The sequence below is a fragment of the Poecile atricapillus genome, unplaced genomic scaffold (assembly GCF_030490865.1).
Source record: "Poecile atricapillus isolate bPoeAtr1 unplaced genomic scaffold, bPoeAtr1.hap1 scaffold_249, whole genome shotgun sequence".
Lineage (NCBI taxonomy): Eukaryota > Metazoa > Chordata > Aves > Passeriformes > Paridae > Poecile > Poecile atricapillus.
The window spans coordinates 30,180-52,208 of NW_026709055.1; the positions used below are offsets into that span (position 1 = coordinate 30,180).

Genomic DNA, 22,029 nt, shown 5'->3' on the forward strand with positions numbered 1-22,029 from the left:
TGTCCATCTTCCCCTCAAAAATCCCTACAGCAAAAGCAACAAGAAAACCCCCACCAAACAAAAATCCCATTTTTTCCCCCGAAGAGCCTCAGACAAGTAAACCTTGCCTGTTTCTCTCTTCATTGGTAACAACTGCTGTGATCTGAAAGAGTAACCTAGCAAGAATTTTCTCCAAGTGGGTTTTGGCCCTTATGTGTTAGTTGAAGGCCACTTGCTAGGTGTTAAAGTGGAGGAGATAAAAACATTCACTTACATGTAACTGAAGTCTGTCTGCCTGTGAAGGGACAGTTGATGCACAAACTGACACAGAACAGCTTTTGTATGTTTAAAAGCATTTTATGTAGTGACACAAACAAAACAAGAATCTTACAGGAACAAAGCCCCCTGTACCAAAGCACAAGGCTTGAAGAGTTCTCTGCTATGTTTTGTTGCATCCCTGCTTACAAAAAGTTCTAAAACTTCTTACACTCAGTGCATAGTGTCACAGGCTTCATCTCCAAAAAAGCTGATGAAGTAAGTAACCAAAACTTACTGATGTTCAAACAGACCAGTGCAAAATGACCATACCAAAAACCCTTTCAGTTTGTACATCTGTCTTATGTTGTCAAAGACAAGAAAATACGTATCCTCTGAAGTCATACACATGTTACTGTTTAAGTCAGAAAAAGGTAAGTTGCACTCCAGAAAATGATTTTAGTGAATCATGGGAAAAAAGGAGACACAGGACTGAAAATCTTACCATTTGAGAGATCTGAGTTATAGATAGTGAATTGCAGGTTTATGAAAATAAAAGCATCTTTAATAATCACAGATTGGAAGTTAAAGACAACAGTACATAAGTAGTTTATATTCATTATCAAGACTAAAAAAATGTGTGTAAAGTGATACCTTCATAAAATACGCAATTCCCAATATTGAGATACACAATCATTGGAGGACTTGGCAAAGTAAAACACATACTGGAATGTTAAATCATGATCATCCACAGCTTGTTTCCTTTTGATTAAATCATGATCATCCACAGCTTGCTTCCTTTTGATTTAGATGCTCATAACACACTGTATGAACTGAAAAGAGAATAACCACTTATTAGATGTATGGTAGAGAACGAGATTTTACTTTTTCTCCTACAATACTCATTGTTGCTACACTTCTCTGTAAAGAAATTCAGCCCATGAATAGTAAAGCTTTAAAATACATATGAAAATAAGCAAATACTTAATTGAAGCAAAGCATCTCCTTAATGAAAACAACAAAAATAAAAATTATCACGCATGGTCCTCCTCACTCCCTGCTCCAAAAAAAACCCCAACCAAACCCCAAAACACCCAAATCCAGGATGACTTCATTTTAGTGTTCTCTTTTTGCTGCACAGGTGTTGCTAGAAAGCCAAGACCCACAAGTCTGACAGTGTGATTCATGTCTGTTCCTACCAACCTTGCCCAGGAAAAATGCCTACCAAGCTTTAAAATAGAAAATGAAAAAAAAAAAAAAAAAAAAAAATACTAGCAAGTGATGTAGCTTCCTGGATCTTCTTGAACCATGCTGGTGAGAAGTTCAGAGAAAAGTAAACATTTTATAGAACTCTGTAAAATACACAAAAGATTTTCAAGACAATACTCAACAAGCCCCAGAACTTCTGGGTTCTCACTGTATGTGTAGGAAGGATAGACACAAACTCAAATCATTACTGATTGTTGTAAGTTTTTCTTTTGTTTTACCCTGGAGTTTTAATAGATTCCTTAAAATTTACTTACATCATCATAGTGGAAGTTCACAAAACCCTGCTGAGTTGCATCCCTTCTTCTAAAGCATTCTGCAAGAATTCATTAAGAAAACAGAAACCAGGTAAGAAGAACTACAAATAAACAATTTTTTAAAAGTGTATAGTACTTTACTAAAATTCCCCAAATCCCATGAAGGAGAACATGATGGAGAATACTGCAATTCATTCCAAGACTTAATTTCCCATTCAAAAGTTTTGTTATTTATCATATACAATCCTTTATATTCTATTAATAAACAAAGTTCCCCCAATATTGGTAACATAACTCTTCCAGTCTCTCAAGTAAACCCTGCATTAGTATAAAGTCCTTTTTTTCATGGGAATTTAAATAATACTGATCTATAGTTGTCTGTAGACTACTGATAGAAACCTCTTTCGTAGTACACCAAAGCTGAACTTGAGATAAGTGAACAATCAGGTTTTATTAAATAAAAATAAATTATGGGGATGACAGTAGCAAGGCTATAATCCAGCATACCAGTGAGAGCTCGGAGTTTGACACAGCAGGCAATGTAATCATCAAATGCAATCTTTCCTTGAGTGCTGTATCGCTTTGTGATTGCAGTCACAGCCTGTGGGCTCAGTCTAAATCCTATTTGAAAATAAAAAGTCTTACTTTGAAAAGGCAGGTAAGTTAACAGAATTCAAGATGTTTTCACTGGAAATATCATGTGTTAGTTACTGCAGGATGATAACTGGGAAATGGTGTAAGTCAGTGTCAGAGGCAAGAACACTTCACAACTTACCCATAGCCATCAAGGCTTTCTCCAGTTCCTGACGATCCACTGTGCCACTTCCATCACTGTCAAAACTTACAAAGTGTTGCTTCCAGCCATTGACCACGGCCCAGAGTTCTTTAAACTCATTAAATCCCAGTGTGCCAGACATATCCCTCTGATTTCAAAGCTAAGACAAACATTTCTTAACGAAACAAAACCTCCAACAATAAGTGACAAACAAAAATCAAAAAAGGCATCTCTCTGTAGTTAAAAACTCTTACTTGACAGCCAATATTAATACAATTTTACTATTATTAATTTATCTTGTAGAAAACTAACTAAAGCATGCCCCAGCACAGATGGAGGTAATCATACCCAAAACCTAAGGTCAGAGAACCTCAGAGAACCTGCTCTCCCCACTTCTTCCCAGTGAAACCTGCTAAAGCCATTTTCTCTTTGTGAATTCTACTTTAATTGACACACTACTGTTTTACCTGCTGCTACATAATTGTAACCAATTAAATACATAGCTGAAATAAAAATAGATGCCAAAGAATAAATTGTTGTAATATCAGTTCTCTTGTACTCTAAGTGGTTTGTTCAAGATGAGCTAAGAGCCCTTCCAGTTTAATTTCTGCTTTTTTCTTTTTAAGCAGGACAGCTTTCATTTTAAGTTTTGGCTTAAAAAACTCCAAATATACCAACCTTACACAGTATACCTAAGTCTTCCACAGGTCCCACTGCTGAAGGCCATATACAGTTCCATTAGACACTCAAACATGATTCATTCATGGAACAGGATTTAGCGGGACTTAGGTTGTATTCAGGCTGTGTACTACAAGTGCTTTAAATTCATTAGGAAGGATGAGAAATTTGAAAGTTGTCCTATTTGAAAATCACAATAAATTATTTGCACAATATTTTATTCTGGGCCACCAGACGTGACTCTTCATACATTCTATAAAGAAACAGTTCCCCAGGGTTAGAGGGATACCACTTGCTGTAAAATGATTGGTCACCAAGAGCCTAATTTATTTATTATTTCTTAATTTGTTAAAATTAGTGAGAATGGAGTTTTGTAGCTTCCCAATCACAATGATCACAAAACTGATCACATGAAGGCTGAATGGAAACTAAAAGCATTTCCCAAATGTTTGGCGCTGTCTCATCTTTGCTTACATAATGCAAAAATGTTTACTTTTCATATGAAAGGATACATCCAGCATTGAGATCATAAGTCTGCAAGTCTCTAAGTTAAAAGCTGTTAAAATTAGAAAAAGGGAAAATAAATTATGTTAACAGCATAATCTTCAGTTTTATCTAAACATACAATTTCAGATTTATTATAAATTTAAATTATATACTGATTATATATTATAATATATAAACTATTATGTAATTGGTTCCCCCCATATACAGCCATACCATATTTTTGATCCAAGTAAGAGCCATTATTTGTTAGAAAAACTGACAGTAGACAATTTAGAGGCAATTCAAGTTATATTTAAAATTAACTTGCTCTTAATTCACAACCATTTTGGGTTTCAAAGTAATCTTTTACGTTCCCCCCAAAAGACACCACTTGAGGAAGCCAGTTTCACTCACAGAAGCTGCAAACAGGAGGTATCCCAGCAGAGGAGTCCTGCCACAGATTTTGGTCAGTATCAAAGCTCAGTTCAAACCAAAGCAAAGCACCTTTTTAAGAACTGTCTGTCCATTACAAAACAAACCACTTCAACTCCACAGCCCAGCAGAGTGGGGAACTAAGGAGGCTGAGAAGGCAAGTCCTTGGCACACAGAACTGAATACAGAGAATTCACATGTCCAAGAGATGGAAAGGAAACCCATTTGCCATGCAAAGGAAAAACCCCAGCTCTGCAGAAGGCACAACTACACGTGTTTTCTAGTAATGGGAAGAAGAATTAGTGTGCTTTAGATTTGCTTGTTTATTTAAATCATTAACTTACGTTTATATGCTCCTGCAATCCCTGACTGGGTGAGACATCTCTGTAGCTCATCAGCATCTATTTGTCCATCCTTTCGATAACAGAAGATGTATCAGCTATTAATACCCTCTCCCAGGCTGCTTATTCCCAGTACCCACTCCCTTTCCAGTGGTATTCAATTAGTTATCCTTTTCAAGACATCCTCGTAACTCACACATATAAAAATTCCTGGTGTTTTTTTAACATTAAGTTGCTAGCAGAACAAGCAAATGTAGAAAGCAATAAACTTTGAAAGAAAAACTAAACAAACTCAGAAAATATACCAATCCACATAGCTTGGAAAATGCCTCATTTCCAACAAATCTTGCTCAGAGCCAAATGGTGAAAACAACTGCCAATTCATAGAAAGCAAAGAGCTGCCAGAAGTGGAGGTGGAATTCTAAGTTTTATTCCTCACATCCCCAACATGAAGTTTGGTTCACACAGAGTTCAATTTAATCTCATTCAGGAATGGAACATTATGTCTGTAGACATAAAAAATCATGACACTTCTGTAGAGCATTAGAAGATGAGAAGTCAAGGCACGGGAGTTTAGGTTGGATATAAGGAAAAGGATTTTTGCCCATAGAGTGGCTGAGCCAGTGAAGTGATCACAGCACCAATCCTGACAGAGTTCAAGAACACACTTGGGCATTTGGTGTGACTCTTGGGGTATCTTTAGTGGGTCTGGAGTTGGACTCAATGATCCTTGTGGGTTCCTTCCAACTCAGCATGTTCTGTGATTCTGTTTGTTACAGAATGTTATGTTATGTTTGCCCTAATGCATTTAAACCCACTTTTGAAAGCTCTTTTTTTTTTAAGAACAGAAATATGCTACTAATGAAAAGGTGTGAACAGCACAGCCTGGTAACTTTCAGATATTAAGTATCATTGTTTATAAGACAAATAGTAGTTCTATGTTAAATAATACTTGACAAGATCTGAAAAAAAGGGCAACAATGTTTTGATTCTAGGTAAAGTTAATGACAGCTAAACTCAAATTTGCTTCCAATCTACTCCATCACTCTAGTAATATAGATGTATTTAATACTTTTTATTCACATGGGGGAAAAAGAAAGAGCTTTGAAATAGCCACTAATATTAAGTAACTAATCTGTTCAATAGCTCTATACCTTCTGAAATAAAGATAGGAACTGCATAACTTTAAAATAGAGAAGATAGAGAAGCATGACTGTAATCAAGATTAACATTACCAAAAAGATGCTTGTCTTTGTTGTTTCTTTTTTTAGTAGAACATAAGCAGGTTAAACTAGACAACGCATATAGGCTTTGCAAACAGGCTAAAAAATAAACTACTACTTCCTACAAAGACAGACTCAATTGAATATAGATTTGAAACAATACTTTTGACTTTCTTCTGTAAACAAAGGAAACTAATTCATCAAGTCAAAGACAAGATCCCTGTTGTAAACTGCTTCAAAGAAAGCTCAGAGAGAACATTATATATTATATAGGCATAAAAACAACACAGAGAGCAGCAAACCATAACCAAAATGTACTAATTTTAAAATAAGTACATATAGGTAACTGAGATGCAGCCTTTTACAGAGTTGCATGGATGGCCATAAAAGCAACTGATAATTTATCTGTTATATTGTACTGTTTCCTTACAGGGTTTTGGCTTCTGCACAGCCACTGGTACCAGAAAAAGACACCTCAGATTCTAAGGATAACTTCAAAAGCTACTGAGTTAATTTCAGTAAGGAATGATTTCTACAAGCAGAAAGCATTTTAGTATAACTTAAGTATTAGCATAACTTAAGTATTCTTAAGTGCTAACTTGATCAAACCCATCAATCCACTGGTTCCCCAGCTTCCAGTATCCATGCCTCACTTGAGAAACCTGGGCATGGTCTACTTTTAGCTGAGATCCAGCTCCTGCCACCTCTTCTCCACAGCGCCATATCCTGTTTGCTGCTACCTCCCTTTCTCTTTACAATAGGAGCTTATTCATTTTTCCAGCATCAGTTACTGGCTCCACTGCTGATTCCTGGCGCACATCCAGGTGGCACCTGCACGTAGAGGCATCTCAGCTGGCAGACAAATTGTCAGTACATTCAGCAGAACTCAGCTCTGGGCTCCACCTTCTCAGAAAGGCCTCACTACACAGAGGTCATTCCAGTGTTGTCCTTTACTAGAAAAACACACAGTCTAAATATTTTCATAAGCAGTTAGAAGGAAGTAAGATATAGACTGCAAGATGCATTATTAATTCAAGAGTGACAAAGAGAACAAAACTAATCCAAGTTATGGTGGGAATCTGAACATCTGCTAATATTGATGAATTCAAATTTTCATGTTGTGGTTGTATCTACTTGAGGATAACATATCCAAGAGCAGAATTTTAGATCTGCACACACCCTGCAAGTGTGCAATAAATAGCTGTAATATGGCCAACAAACAAGGACCTTCAACTCAATAAACCTAACTTAACTGCTCCTAAACTCTAATACAGTCCAAACAGCACTAACTTCTAACAACATACACAATCATACAAAAACAATATATACCACAAAATTACAGGAAGAAATTAAAAATGCAGTGCAGAATGACAGGGAAGGAAAAAAAAAAGCTGTGAATGCCTTTCCTCTAGAAGAATAATTACTCTCTGTTACCAGTAAACCCAGATGATGGCACAACCCATAATTGCTTTTCCATCTTTGAGTCTATTAAGATCACGTAATGACCTCTTTCCTATTAGCATTTCCTGCTCTTAGACAGGCCATTTCCACAGCCCATGCTTTCTACAGTTTCTCTTTTCCTTCTCCTAAACCTGGCAGCATTCACCAGCCCAGAGCTGAGTCACAATTCCATGACAAAACTTCAAGCATCTATATATTCCCTGTATATACCTATACAGGAAATTGAGGCATACATGCCTATGTTTGTATATGTATGTATGTATTTACATATACAGAAACTAACAGCATTATTCAAAATGTATAGCTCTTGTATGGATGCAACTATAACACAGACCAATATAGCTATATATAGCAAGTGAGCTAAGTAAAACAATTATGCATTTGGGTTTTCTTTAACTAGAAACATCAGTTTTCCTCACTGCAAATACTAGGCATTCCTCCTTCCAAAAGCAGAGCATATTCCCCAGGAAAAAAAAAATAAATCCAAGAAGTAAATAACATTTTATAAGTTTACCTGCCCTCCTACTGCAGCAAAATAACCATACAAAGGATCCTGAGCTTGTCCAGGGAATGCTGGTCCTCCTGGAGCCCCTCCATACTTTGGAAATCAAAAAGAAAATGAATTTAAAATGAATCATTCAGTTAAGGATCTATACGTATTGACTTACATTTTTATGTACACACTGCACCAAAAAAAAAAAATTAAAATAACGAAATCAACCAAAACTAAAACTCCTCATGAAAAAAAAAACCCAAACCAATTCTAAATTTCAGTACCGATATACTAATGTATTGTAATGTAAGCAGATCAGTGTAAAATCTTGCATAGGAGCAATGGACTGTTCTAGATATAGCCTGGTCTATCTCACCACGGTTTCATTTTATTCTACCCCTAGCAGGAAACCGCATGCTGAAGAAATACCAAGGCACTGCAAATTGTTTTTTCCACTTTAGGAAAGTTGAGCGAAACAGATGTCTAGGGCAAATACATGGAAGAATATTCATCAAGTGTGAAAATCCTTAAATAAAACTGATTCTTAAGTGAAAGTCACTTAATAATAGCCTCAGCACTGACTTTCCCCCCACAGCCGCTGCGGGGGATTTGCCTCTTCCCTCCCTTCTCCCGTCGGCGCGGCCCCGAGCTGGCGCCTGCGGCCCCTCCCGGCGGGAGCGGTGCCGGAGACCGGGCAGGCCCCGCCTCACCCGGATCCACCGCTGTCCCCGGCCACATCCCCTGCGGGCCCCCGGCCACATCCCCCGCGGGGCCCCGGCCACATCCACCGCCGTCCCCGGCCACGTCCCCCCGCGGGCCCCAGCCCCACTCACCCCGCCCTGGTAGAACCCGCCGGCCGCCGGCTGCCCGGGATACGCCATTCTCGCCTGGCACCGGCTCCGGCGGTCCGGCTGCGCCCGGGAGCAACCACCCGGATACGGAGGGAGGGCGGCGACTTCCAGCCCCGGCGCTTCCCGGAGCCCGCGTCCCACCAGCTCCCGGGCGGGGCAAGCGGCGACCTTCCGTCACCAGGCAGCGGGCGGTGCCAGCCGGTGCCGTCGGGAGCTGAGGGACCACCCCCTCCGATCTCCTGCCCTCCGAGTTCCCCCTCCGGCACGGTGGTACAGGCCCGTGGCCCCGCGGCGGCATTTCCCGGCACAGGCCTCGGGCCCGCCCGCACCGCGGGGCGGGACTGGGTCTGTCAGTGCGGGCTGCGGGCGGGGAGCGCTGAGGGTGGTGAGGTGGCCGGCGGCTCCCGGCCAGCAGCTGTCAGACACCCGCGGGAGGCAGCGCCCGTGGACGGAACCGCTCCGCTGAGGAGAAAGAAGAGGAGGAGGAGGAGGCTGCTCCCCGGAGCCAGCGGCCGCGGGCAGCCGAGGTGGAGGCCGAGGTGGAGCCGGTCCCCGGCGCATCCCGGGACTGCCGCTCTTGGGAAAGCGCTGTTTTGTGGCGCTAAGGCGACAGGAAAGTTCTCGACGTGTTCGCCGGTTTATCGGCTGAGTTGATATCTGATTATTTCAGAATCACCGACTCGTGATTTACCAAAAGGCCGCAAGGTTCACAGACTCAGCAGCTCGTGTCTCTGTATCGTGTATCCTAGAACGCGTGTTCTCTCTTGGTAGCGTTGCTTTTCCCTCAGAATCTGACCACCCGTCCCTGTTTCCAAAGGCAGAGAACAGGCTGTATGATTTCTTTTGGGTCTGTAGGTCCGAATTCTGGAGTAGGAGCTGGAGGAATGCCCGTGTGCCACTAAAGCGAGGGAGCCCTTTTGTGTTCAGTCGGGGGCCGCTCTGGGTTTCGGGATTCTCTGGAAGAGCACCAGCTTTGATCCAACAGCCTCCTCCTGGCTGGCGGCACTCGCTGGTACAGCCCGTGGTTTGCTCCCACTCATCACCCAATACCCCAGGGCGCAGCATGGGCCGGAATCGCCACGGCTTGGTCCGAGCTGGTCTTGCGACTTTGCAAAACATAGAACTCCCTCTATAATATCTAATATCTCCTCTAATATCTCCTAGTGAGAGCTATTTAATTCAGTTGCAGGATGATGAGAAATCAGTTGCTGGAGTCTATGACTGAAACAAATCTAATGGACACCTTTCAGGGTAAATGGCCTGCTGTCAGGAATCTGGAAGCATAACATTTTATTTTTCTGTTTATTAACATAATTTTTGAAGAACATTGTAAATTTGAGTAGGACCAAAGTTAAACTATGCTAATTTATAGTGAACTTTCCGTTAAAAGTGAGTCACCCTTCTCAGCTTCCAAGTCATCCAGTAAACAGGGCTTTCAGACATTATCTGTATGGCATATATTGTATTATTTCAGCACTAATTGCACCTTATAACTGCTAACAATTGACAATGACATCCAAACAAAACTGGTGTTCTGTGTAATTTAATAGAGTTGCCAAATAAGACAAATTATTGTTTAATACCTTTATCACCCAGAACAGCATATTTGAAGCTATGAAGCAGCTGAGAAACAAAGTAGTGACACTGTCTAGTTTCTTTTCTTAAGAAATACCTATCTCACAAGGGTATTTAACTAAGTGCATAGATATGAAGCTGTGTGATGGTCAAATAGTTTTATTGACCAGACATAATCATGTGCAGGCTCTGTGCTGAACTTTGTTAGAGTACATGTATTAATGTCTGGGCAAAAAGCCCTCCTAATTAAAATAAGACCTTATATTTAAAAATAATTAAAAATATTAAATGCTGGAAAGCTTGAAAATAAGTGGCAAAGAATATAAGTGAAAAGATTTGAAGAGTTACACATTGGTAAACAAAATGTCAAATGGTATATATGTATTGTTAATAATAGGAAAGAACTTTTGATTGCTTCAGTGAGAAGAAACCAGATATGATTCATAGCAGTTGGTAGATAAAAACACTAAACTGTACAGCTGTAGCTGTGTAGAAAAGGAAGATGTGTTTCAAATTTTGGGGTAGGGTTTTTCTGTACTTTAACTCAGCATGAATATCTGGCCATCCTCCATTTTCAGTACTTCTACTGAGACTCCTGGAACTCATCAAATCATAGAGTTTAGGCTGGAAAAGATCTCTTAGAACATTGAGACCTCCTGTTAATCCAGCACTGTCAGGCCCACCACTAAACCATGTCCCTCAGTGCCACGTCTACATGTCTTTTAATACTCCCAGGCATGGTGATTCAGCCACTTCCTTGGGCAGCCTCTTCCAATGCTCAACAATGCTTTCAATAAAGACATTTCTCCAAATATCCAAAGACCTCCCCTGGCACAACTTGAGTCCATTTCCTCTTTTGTTACTTGCAAGTAGAGACTGACTCCCACCTCACTACAACCTTTTTTCAAGCAGTCCCCTTTCAGGCTCCTTTTCTCCAGGCTAATGACCCAGGTCCCTCAGCTGCTCTTCATCAGACTTGTGTTCTAGACCCTTCATCGTCTCTTCCAGATGATGATGTTCCACACCATCCATTGCCCTTCCCTGATCTCGCTCCAGCACCTCATTGTCCTTCTTGTAGTGAGGGCCCCAAATTCACTGCACTCAGTTGTTAGCATTTGCAAGATTATTTATATTTAAACATACAAGAGCAAAAGAGCTAGGAGACAGATGTAACCAAGGGATGTGTTTTAAATGGATAGTTGGGTAGGCATTTTATTTGCACCGGTGCATTTGCTTATTCCTTATCTGAGGAAAACGAAGGCTGCGAAGGAAGGCTGTTCAAGGAGATTAATGAGTACACATCTGCCTTCTGAAGGGCTACTGAGCTGTGGTAACCTTTTAAGTTTTGATAAGTTCATCATATTACAAACACTCCAGTAAGAAATCTGTGTAGAATAGTTTCTGATTTTGCAGAACTCAAAGAGTGTGTGATCCCTCTAGTGGGAAAACTGAAGTCAAGCAACACAGGGTGCTAGTACTATTGCTCTTTTTTTTTTTTTTTTTTTTTTTTTTTTTTTTTAATAATTCAATGTATTTTCCTAAGAAAAGGCCCAAGTAAAAGAATTTTGTTTAGAAAAGGAAAATTATGTGCACAGTTTTCATTTCATAGCTTTTTCTGGATTCTTTGTTGTAGGATTTTAAGAAAGAATTCATAACGGAGCTACAGCAATAGTGTTATTGCCTTAAACTCTGGTCACAAGCCATATTCATTATGTGTGCCATGCTTCCTCACGGTGACCCAAGGCTAGCAGTAACCCATGACAAGTCAAAGACTTTCTGCTTGCCCATCTGCTTTGCTTCTGTTCCTTCTAAGTCTGGGTGCATTTAACCCTGACATGAGCTCACACATGATGTGGGAATTCGGTCACCCTGGACTGAAAGCCTTCAGCTGGATCGTGCTGCCAGTCACATTCCCATCTGGTGTAGTGGCTGGGAGCTTGGTGCTGGTGTGCTCAGGCATCACACTTTCCTGACAACTGCAATAAAGCTAGGGAGGAGACAGGGAATTAAAGTGTAAAGTTCCATTTTCTTGAGGTGTTTACTTAGCACAGCTGAGGGGATAAAAATTTTGGAATACATATACTACTTAAGGAAGACCAAGAAATAATCTCCTCACCCTTTTAACTGCAGTACTTGAGAAGAGGCATAATTTTAAACAGTGCAAAAATAAATGTAGTACAGACCAGATGTCTCTAATATAATGCCTGAATTTGTGACCAAAGGAATGATGTTTCTGTGTTCTGCTGCTTTTTTTTTCTCTTTGATGCCACCCTTTCATATTTTATTTACTACACTTTATGCTCAGTTCTGCAGCCAACTATTTTGTACAAGATATCCTTTAATAACCAAGTTTTTTTCTGGATTCATCATGTAATGTAGTTGAAAGGATAGGGGACAAGGGGAAGGCATTTCTGTCACTTTATAGATACAGAGAATATGGAGAACAAAATTTTCTGCAGATTTTAGTCACCTAGTTTGAAATACCTCAGTTTTTCTCAACTTTATCCACCTTCCAGACTTTTCCCTCCAAACTGTAACTTCTTTAATAGATGGTTCAGAGGTGACCAACTGTCTTGCTCCACACTCATTCCCTTCTTTGTTTCTTCTGTGTTCAGAGTTGTGGAAGTTGTTCATCACTCCCTGGGCATCAGCAAGAGTATCACTGAAGGCCTAAAACAAGATAACCTTAATTGTGGATGGTACAGTTAGTGAGGTTTTGATATTGAGATTTTTGGAGGCTGTCAGCCTTTATTCAATGCAGTACAATAACACAATTTATACAATAACACAATTTACCACGTCCACTTAATTATAAATACAACAGTTTGTACATTCCCCAGGCATGAGTTCTTTACAGAGCAAAAGCTGAAATGCAGTTTTTCAGTAAAGACATTGATTTCTTAGATCTGGTACGTTGCAGTCAGATGGCTCCCAAGATGGTCTTTAACTAAAGATATAGTTACAATATAAAGTTATCTGATAACAGTGATCTGTGCCTGTGGCTTGAAAAAGACATTTACAATGCTGCTTACTTTGCATATCACTTTTTAACTGATTTTATTCCTTTACTGTCCACTTATCTTATTTCAAAACCTTCAATACCAAGAGCTTGGATAATTTCAAACAGATTGATAACAACCAAAGCAAGTCATACAAGCTCTTCTGATTATTTTGTTGAATAACATGGGGTCGGGATTCAGGTCTCTGTTTTTGCTGGGCAGAAGCCAGAATGTGTAAATGAACTGTGTATAAAGGATTGAAGCACAGAACAAGTTCAGCAATAAGGCATCTGATTATTTCTGTACAATACTTTTTGCAATCCTGTGTGTCAGCATATATATTCTAATATAAATCAGAATATATATTATGCTACTTTACCTTCTGAAAGGCTAAGATTACGCTATATGGGCTGGATGGTAAGCAAAGGCTTGTAAAACTCCCGTGTGCAGATGGGAAGGCATTGCTTTGAAGCCTTATTCTTCCAAAGCAGTGTCATGGGTATCCAGCTATAAAAGGGACATTCCTGACGATTTAGGCATTGTGCTCTGCACCACCACCACTGGTGATAGGTGAGAAATTAGCTCATAGCTGGTTAGTTAGCTGTCCTAGTTAGTGGTGGGACAGGGACAGTACTTCTGGGACCAAAAACGGCATACAGAGCATAGAAATTATACTTCAGGTGTCTGAATTCTATGGTTGTCACCCATTTAGGTGCCTGATGTCCATCTGAGCTCTCATCCTTAGCTCCAAAATTTGTTGAGAATTTAGGCAGATATTCTCTCCTCATCTAGTGCTTGAGCTGAGTTGACACCAGTGTGGTACTACCAGATTGATTTTTGTTTGCTGATCTGTAATTTCCATAATCAATGAGACTGGCCAAATTACCGGGAAAATGTCTTGGGCTGATTTGCATGTGACTCATGTAGTAGAAGGGACATGGAAATTAACAACTCCAGGAGAATAAAGTCTAGGTTTTATTTGCGTGTTTTTAAGTGCCCCACTACCTGATGCAATAATGCAATTTTTAGCATTTGGGGGAATCCCAAGTTTCAGCATACTGGAAGTGAAAGAGGTGTGTTGCACTCTGTGGAGAAAAAGTCACTTTCTTTATCATGATATCTTCTCTTGGTGCTTGTTTTGGTTAATACTTCTGTTGCAGCATGGGATGTATGTTGAAAATGCCTCAAATACTGCAACACACATCCCCAAGTATCCAACATGAGATGTTTTCAATTCCTGTCAGTCATACTTGAATACATTCTAAAAGCAATAGCAGTGAACACAAAACTTATTTCTCCACCTCTGGCTTTTGTAAATATTTTTGCCTCACCTGTATAGTGTGTGGCTGTCTTTGTTGCTTGTATTAGTTTCTTTTTTCCTTTTGTTCAATTTCTTGAAACCTATTATCTCAGTTGGTACAACATGGTGCTAGTAATGCCAGGGTCATGAATTCAATCCCTGTACAGGCCATTCACTTAAGAGTTGCAATTGATAATCTTTGTGTGTCCCTTCCAACTCAGAATGTTCTGTGATCTGTGAGTTGCTAAAAAGGAATAAGCCTATTGCTGTCCCCAAAAGAGCCCACTAGATGTCACACTGCTACTTCTAATTCAGGCACATCAGCTTTTGCTTGTTGGCTATCTAACCTATACCTGTTTTTCAAAATGACCAAATCTAGGTTCTACCAAAGGCAGAACCAGAACTCACCTAGACAGGCCTCTGGTACCAGCTTCTTGGGTCCCAGCACTCATCTCTAATAGGAGCCATAGTATTCCCAAGCCTAAAGAAATTATTTGTGCCAAAAGTCCCTTTTAAAGGGTCTAACAGTGGTTTAGGAGTTTATATGCAGGTTTTTCTATTGGAAAAAATTTAACACATATTCATGCATATATTTTTGGGAATCCGTTCTGAAGATTTTGGGTAATATGTAAATGTTTGAGTATGATAGTTCTGTATAGCTAGATTGGTTGAGAAGTGTAAATTCTAAAATTAGCCACAAATCTGCCACTTAAAGTATTCCAGTTTGCCATATTTTATGTGAACTGTATCACAGACAACATTTCTTCTCCCTTTGTTGAGTGTAACCATCTTTTTGTCCACCTAGGAAGAGTGAGCACGATGTTCAAACGAGGTCATAATTAGTCAAGTAAAGTCAGAAATCATTAGCCAGTTATGCATAATAATGTATCAAAATACAGTAATATTTAATTCAGAACATGGTACCATGACTGTTAGGAGAGCTGATGATGTACAGTTTGTACTTACTTCATGTTTCCAGGATGTCTGATACAGTTTTTTTTGGTTGTTGTCATATTGATGCTTCTTTCTTGCTCAGTCCTTTTGCAGCTGAATCCTTTCATACATTGTTAATATGTACATTAAAGCTGATTATTCCTTATTCTTTCAGTAAAATTTTTAGAACTTTCATGAAGAAAAAAGAAGTTCTGTGTCATCTCTAAGTAAGAACATCCACATATGTTTATAAAATCATTCCCATCCTCTTCTCTTTCTGCTTTCATCCACAGGTTTTGTGTCTTTGTGTCTTTGTTCATTCGTGAGGTGGTTTTCATCACCTTCTGTATTGGCTAATATGTAATAATGACTTTCTGATAGTTTAGCTTAAGCACAGTACCTCCACATCTAACACTAAAGCATTGCCAGACTTTCACACATGTATTTCAAACACACACTTAAAAATCGGTCAGAACTAGTGTTCTCATCATGTTTTGGCATGGAGACTAACAAAACATTGAAGACTGGGAAAAAAGCCCTAAAAGAGATGGTCTGAAAAAGCCACAAATATACTCAGGGTAGAGCCACAGTAGTTCTGACATATAAAATGGTTTTGTGTTAGCTAATGACCACCATTTTCTTGGACTTAAGGGGCCCCAGTTATTTACTGGTAGTGGGTACAGTGAATTATACTTGCAGAGTCATGTTTTGCACAGAAATCAGACTTGTGAAGGTCTCTTCTGAAAGCCTAGCTGGGACCAGAGGTCACAGGTATCTATCTTCATGCTTGTTGAATTGGCCAGGATTGTTTTATCTGAGCAGTAAATAAGTCTGCTTGCTCTGGAGGTTTGTGAGTGCAAGGAGAGAAGGATGGAAAATAAGTATGGATTAAGCGCTTTATTTTGTTTCCCTTATGGACTCTATTAATAAATAGCAGTCAGAAAGAACTTATCTGCAAATACTGCCCTTTCCTCTCTGGAATATAACATGGAGGCATGTTAAGGGGTGTCAATATCCTGGCTGAAAGATCTGGTTTTAAAAGTTGTCTTCACTGTAGATATACATTAGGTAAAAGTAGTTTGCACCGAAAGAGAGGTGCTAGATTTTCTTCTGCTGCAGTAGTTGGAGCTGAGGGTGTCAGGAGTGGGCAGATGCTTCTAGTTCTGTCTGCCTTTGAACAGTATCTCTTTACCTCCTTGTAGACAAGGCTGATGGTTTTTTTTTCCTGTCAGTCTTTCCATTTATTTAATTTGTAAATTCTTTAGGTAGTACTTCTATAATTTAACTAGTTACAGCATCAGCAGAAGTAATCTTATTTAAGCCTTAATTAAGTCCAAGGTTGGGATTTATGACACATTCCCAGAGTACATTAGCACTGCACCTAGTTCTAGCACTGTGATCCTTTCTTAGCTTGCTCCTTCTGTTGTGTGTAAAAGATTGAATGTAATTAGTCTATTTTATTACTACGTGTTTTCTAAAAACTTAACAACACTACTTCAGAAGTTGTTGCTGTTGTATTTTCTGCTAAATTTATTTTTACTGTTTTTCCTGGCACATCTCTGACAAAACAGTATTTGAACTGATCACTGAAATTTCTCTCCAGATAGCTAAGGGGAAAATCCACGCCTCTTTATTTACACATATTCTGTGCTTGAGTGACCTACTTAAGAAACTCTTCACTTTTTTCTCTCATAACTGTGTGGAGAAAGAAAGATGAAACAACATGATTGGTTTTTCAATTGTCTGTTCTTAGAAAAATCTCAGAAAAATAAACAAAAGGTAGTCAGGTGATAGCATTCACACACTCCTTCCCCTGTTTTGAAGAGTAAACAAGGATTATGCAATGCAGCATAACCTTCTGCATTACACAGGCAATTAACATTTAATCTAATGCTGCTGTCTCTATGCTGTTGGTGATTTGAGCTTGACTGAAGCATCCATGCTTGACCTTTGCAAGAGTGTTTGCAAGAGTGAATCCACCCATACTAAAAAATAGTCACCTGACCAATGAGGGTGATTATTTTCACTGGTTTTGTCTTCAAGGCATATCCACAAGCTTTTTAATCTCATTTGTAAAGTTTTAACTCTAAGCTTTTTTGTTGTCTCATTCTTATGTTGGGATAATGATATTTGATATTGTTGTTTCATCTCTCAAATGGTTCTAATACTTCTCCTAACCCAAGCATTTACAGCTTATTAGTCTTTATGTCCTTTTCTTTAGAAAGAGAAATTGTAATTAAGCCATGTATTTCCTTATGTGTGTTCATTGAAAGTAAGTGCAACAACACCAAATGTCAGAAACCTAAACTTGAAAAGAAGTTAACAAGTTTCTTTACTCTCAGCCTCTGGGTAGAGTGATTTAAGTAGAGTTTCACCTTTAAACCTAGCCAAAGCTGCCTAAGTACTCTTGTGGTTTTATCTGAAGTTTATGTGGTACTCTATGCTTCTCTCACACCTCGTGCTCTGTTAAATAATCCCAGAGTTGCATACATTTGTATAGATTATATTTTTTTTCTGCTGTCTTGTAGAAGAGACAAGCTACTTTTTCTCACTTTTACAGTTTTACTGGATTATGACTTTATCAGTGGAATAGTGACCTGGGTACTTTTTATTGCATTGAATTCTAACTTTTTTTTTTTTTTTAAATACATCAATTAAATTACTATAATCTGTGTATGTAAGAAATTTTTCCACATTCTTACAACAACATTTTTACTCCAACATTTTTGGTGTTAGTGGAGATGGTTCCAGAGACTTCATTGTCTATTTCACAGTGTGAAACAGTATGCAGCCACTGCTCCCTACAGCAGTGGAATACTTTTCTCTGTGCATCTGAAAATCACAAAACCATGACAGATCTTTCTCTTGTCCTCCTTTTCCTACCCCCTTAGCATTTTTGAACAAGGTTCATAACCCTTTCTAGCAGGCCCTCTGTGAATGGTTTACAGCTGGTGCTTTCTAGGCTACATCTCCCTGGGCTGGAAGTGTGACAAGTCTTTGTTCCTCTACTATCACCTTCTGGAGAGCTGGATGCAGTGGGGCTGTGGCTGAAAATGCACCATCCAATGAATCCCTTCCATCTGTTCCTGTCCTCATCGTGCATTTCCAGGGTACTATAGTTTGCACATTTCTCCAGCAGTGATTTTATGTTTGTTGAGACTTGTTATGTGTAACGGTGGGTCTGCAACTAATTCCTGAGACACTCCCTAGAAACCTGCTTATGTGGTCGTTGTTCTTTCTGAAAATTTAATAGCCGAAGTTACAAAAACTGTAAACCTTCAGGTAATATCCTTTCTGTTTTCACACTGTTATTAACAAATATTTATTAGGATCTGGGAAATTTTTTTGGTGAAATTATGGTTAAGTTTGAGATTATCCACATTGATGGTTAATATTTTAATTTTTTACTTTACTAGGTGTAAATTTTTTTTTGGATTGGAAATACATTGAATCTTTCATCACCAAGAAGTTTCAGTGTGTGTTTGAATTTCCACATATGCAGTAGAAGCACTAGAATTTATATTTCTCCATATATATATATATATATATATATATTTATATAAACCTGCATAAATCACATTTTTTCTTCTTATATCTGGGCTTCTTCTCTGGAGTAATATATGTGACCTATGTATAGTCACCATTCTGGACACTTCAAATACATCGTGGAAATAATAAATTATGTTTACTGAGTACTAGAGTTAAAAAAATAAATCCAGGCTATGTATTGAAGTGAGGGTAATCAGCTGTCAAAATAATTTGCCAGAAGTTGTGGTGAGCTCTCTAACATTTAAATCAAGTTCAGCGGTTCCTTCAGAATATCTTTAATGCAGCCTGTTTTAATGGATTACCTGCCAGCAATAACAAATGGTAGCTAGGATAAAACTACATGTTGTCAGGAAGCTTAAACTTTACAGCAATCTGTATTACTGTTGGAAAATTTGTAGCAGGTCTGTGAACCGAAAAATATGACAACTCCTGATAATTCAGAGAGGAATTAATTTAGGCAGCGTCTACAGCGTGTGTTTGGCAGGAAGAGAGAATAGCTAATCACAAGGTTGCTTTCTGGCTTTCTAATCTGTAAACTCCTCATAATTAGAGGACTATCCTTAGCTTCAGGAAACCCTCATCCAGTTCTCCTCGCCTCTGTCTCCCTGCGTGATGTTGTATGAGTCACTGACATAGGGATCGTTAAAGAAACTTGGGATATGTCTGTAAAGACAGTAAGTGTGAATCCAAGTGTCAGATTCTTTGTAAAAGACAGGGAAGACAGCTTTGCCAGGAAACATGGGTGTTTGAAGAAGAGATACTAGAAGTTATATAGTAGTATTCAGTTATACTTGGGTATTTGGTATTGTTCCAAGCCCCTTTATCCTTCCCAGACTTCTGTAACTGGACAGGAGGCATCCCTCAGGCAGGATGGGTATCCTAATTTCTTGGGTTTATTTGTCTCAACAATGCTCAGCTTCACCAAGCATACAGGGCTTGCCAGTAAGACCAGACTGGAGTTTCTGAAGTGTGACTTGAGGTTTAACCTTCAGACCAATCCAATTAAAGATGGGATTTGGTTTCCAGTTTTTACTTATGGGACTGGAAAACAGAAGGTATAAAAACAAACAAACAATAATCCTATATGTATTTAACATAATTCCCTGCAATTACCTCTGCATCCATTGCCTCCGATTGCCTGGGCTGGTTCTAAATGACAGCACCACTGCATGTGTCCTATTCCAGTGCCCCTGAAGCTCTGGTTCATTGCCAAGCAAGTGGGAAGGGGCAAGGACTACCCTTCCAGTCACCTCTTCAGGTTCTGCTCACCCTGCCCAGCTCTCACTTGTCTTTTTCACCAAGTACTGTAGGATTTCTTTAAGTTCCAGTTCTCAAGCCGTGTAAACGATTTACTCTTTCTTCAGTGAGATTCTGTGTTTGATTTTGCTTCTTTAACTATAAAATGAAGACGATGGTGTCTTGCATTGAAACAGAGCAGTCCATTAAGCAAGCTGTCCTCAGCCTGTGCAGTTGGGCTATGGCATCTTTTCTGGTTTTTTCACCCCAATAAAACAGTTCTTCTGATTATATTTAATACCAAGACATTCAAAGCCCTATGCCTGATGAATGACTGGATTTGCTATTGCTGCTGCTTAACCATGAGTGGTGTGGTGTGGAGTGGCAGCTACCTGGAATGGTTGTTGTAAAGGATGAGAAAATATGCATATTTGTACCAGTTTGGACTAAGGAAAAAAGGCTATGGTGGGGTCCTAATGGGTAGTTTGAACTCCAGGGCTGCCAAGATCAAAATCTTCATTTAATTATTTACAAGATACTGAAATAATTGGTAATTTGATTTATAATTGCAATCAAAAAGTGTGATGTTTTCTGTCATGGAGCTAGTAGGAAAGAAGAAAACCAGCTTTTTCTTCCTCCTTTCTGCTCTCTCTCTCTCATTCACTCAAAAACTTTTCTCCAGAATGTTTCTTTAAAAATACCTTCCCTCTTTGATGCTAAATGTCTGTCATAGATAATATGTCCCAAACATGCCTTTTTTGGGACATTCTACTTTGGACTAGTGGTGTTCAAAGACTTGTGTCTTGTAATGGTTAGCATATTAAAATAACTTCTTTTTTTTCCATTTTCATTTATCTCTTTTCTGAAGGCTCTAAAAGAGAGGTTTATAAAGACTACAATTTCCCATCTTCCATAAAACTGGGGCAAAAATTTTGATGGATAACTAGAAAACTAGGAAAGGCCTCTGCACTATTACTACTACGGCTGCTATCTTGAGTCTACTGGCTGCAGTTAAGATATTTCTGGTTTAAATCTGAGCGCATGTGAAGAGAAGCACAGTGAAGGGATTGTATCTCAAATAATAAGAAACTCTGGGTGTAGAAGCAAAAAGAGAGACGGGAATAAAGCATGTTTGTGAAGACATACAAACAAAATTTACCACTTCTGGCTTGCAGCATTTGGAGATGTTAGCTAAGTTTAATGCAGTTCTCTGGGGTCTGTGCATGTTGTATCAAGATTCTGTACTGTATTTTTCTTGTAGCACAGAGGTTGATTATAAGAAAGTAATATGTAGGGGTCTAGTCTTGTCAGAGCCAATATTTATGTCAATTCTGTGTTCCCAGGGTCAAGAACATTAAGGCAATGTGCAAGAATAAGAGATGTGTAGTTTTCCGTGGTGATAGATAAAAACTATATCTTGAGGAATGTCAGCTTCCTCAAGGGAGAAAATCATTCATGTTAAGGTCAGGAATTACTGATACAAATGGAGATCCACAACAAAAATCTGTATAATGCAGATGAAAAAATAGTCTCTGTAGGAGAGAAAAGCTTCCAAATTGTGTGGGAGAGAAACCATATTTAGGCTATTATTTGTACACTGAATGCTTATTAAATATGCTAATCACAATAAGGAAGAACAGGCAAATGTGTGTTACATAGCTACTGTGAGTACTCGTAATATTCACTAGTTCTCTGTTTGGGCTAGTGAATCCAACATGCTCAACAGAGTTGGAAACAAAAGATGCTCATGTAAAATCTTGTGTCTGGTAGGAGCTTACAAGAGTGGAGCTGCAAAAGCCTGACATACAGGAATAAAGAGGCTTTGTAGAGTGGGTCACAAAGTCTCAGGTCTTGGAATGAAAGGTGACTGTTAGATAAAGCAGTGAAGCCTGACAGAAGGCTGTGGTGCAGAGCAAAAATAAGTTGAAGATCTCAGGACT

At 39.1% G+C, this 22,029-nt stretch overlaps 1 protein-coding gene across 1 annotated transcript; it reads right to left on the reverse strand.

The window, feature by feature from the left end:
* Positions 1-315: 315 nt before the first annotated feature.
* LOC131574330 (sorcin) lies at positions 316-8,679 on the reverse strand. Its single transcript, XM_058828770.1, has 8 exons — positions 8,480-8,679; positions 7,668-7,751; positions 4,473-4,542; positions 3,723-3,766; positions 2,533-2,680; positions 2,265-2,378; positions 1,758-1,816; positions 316-1,067 (listed from the first exon to the last, which is right to left on the reverse strand). The coding sequence occupies exons 1-8, from the start codon at positions 8,525-8,527 to the stop codon at positions 1,041-1,043; spliced, it is 594 nt and encodes a 197-aa protein (XP_058684753.1). The 5' UTR covers positions 8,528-8,679; the 3' UTR covers positions 316-1,040.
* Positions 8,680-22,029: the final 13,350 nt, after the last annotated feature.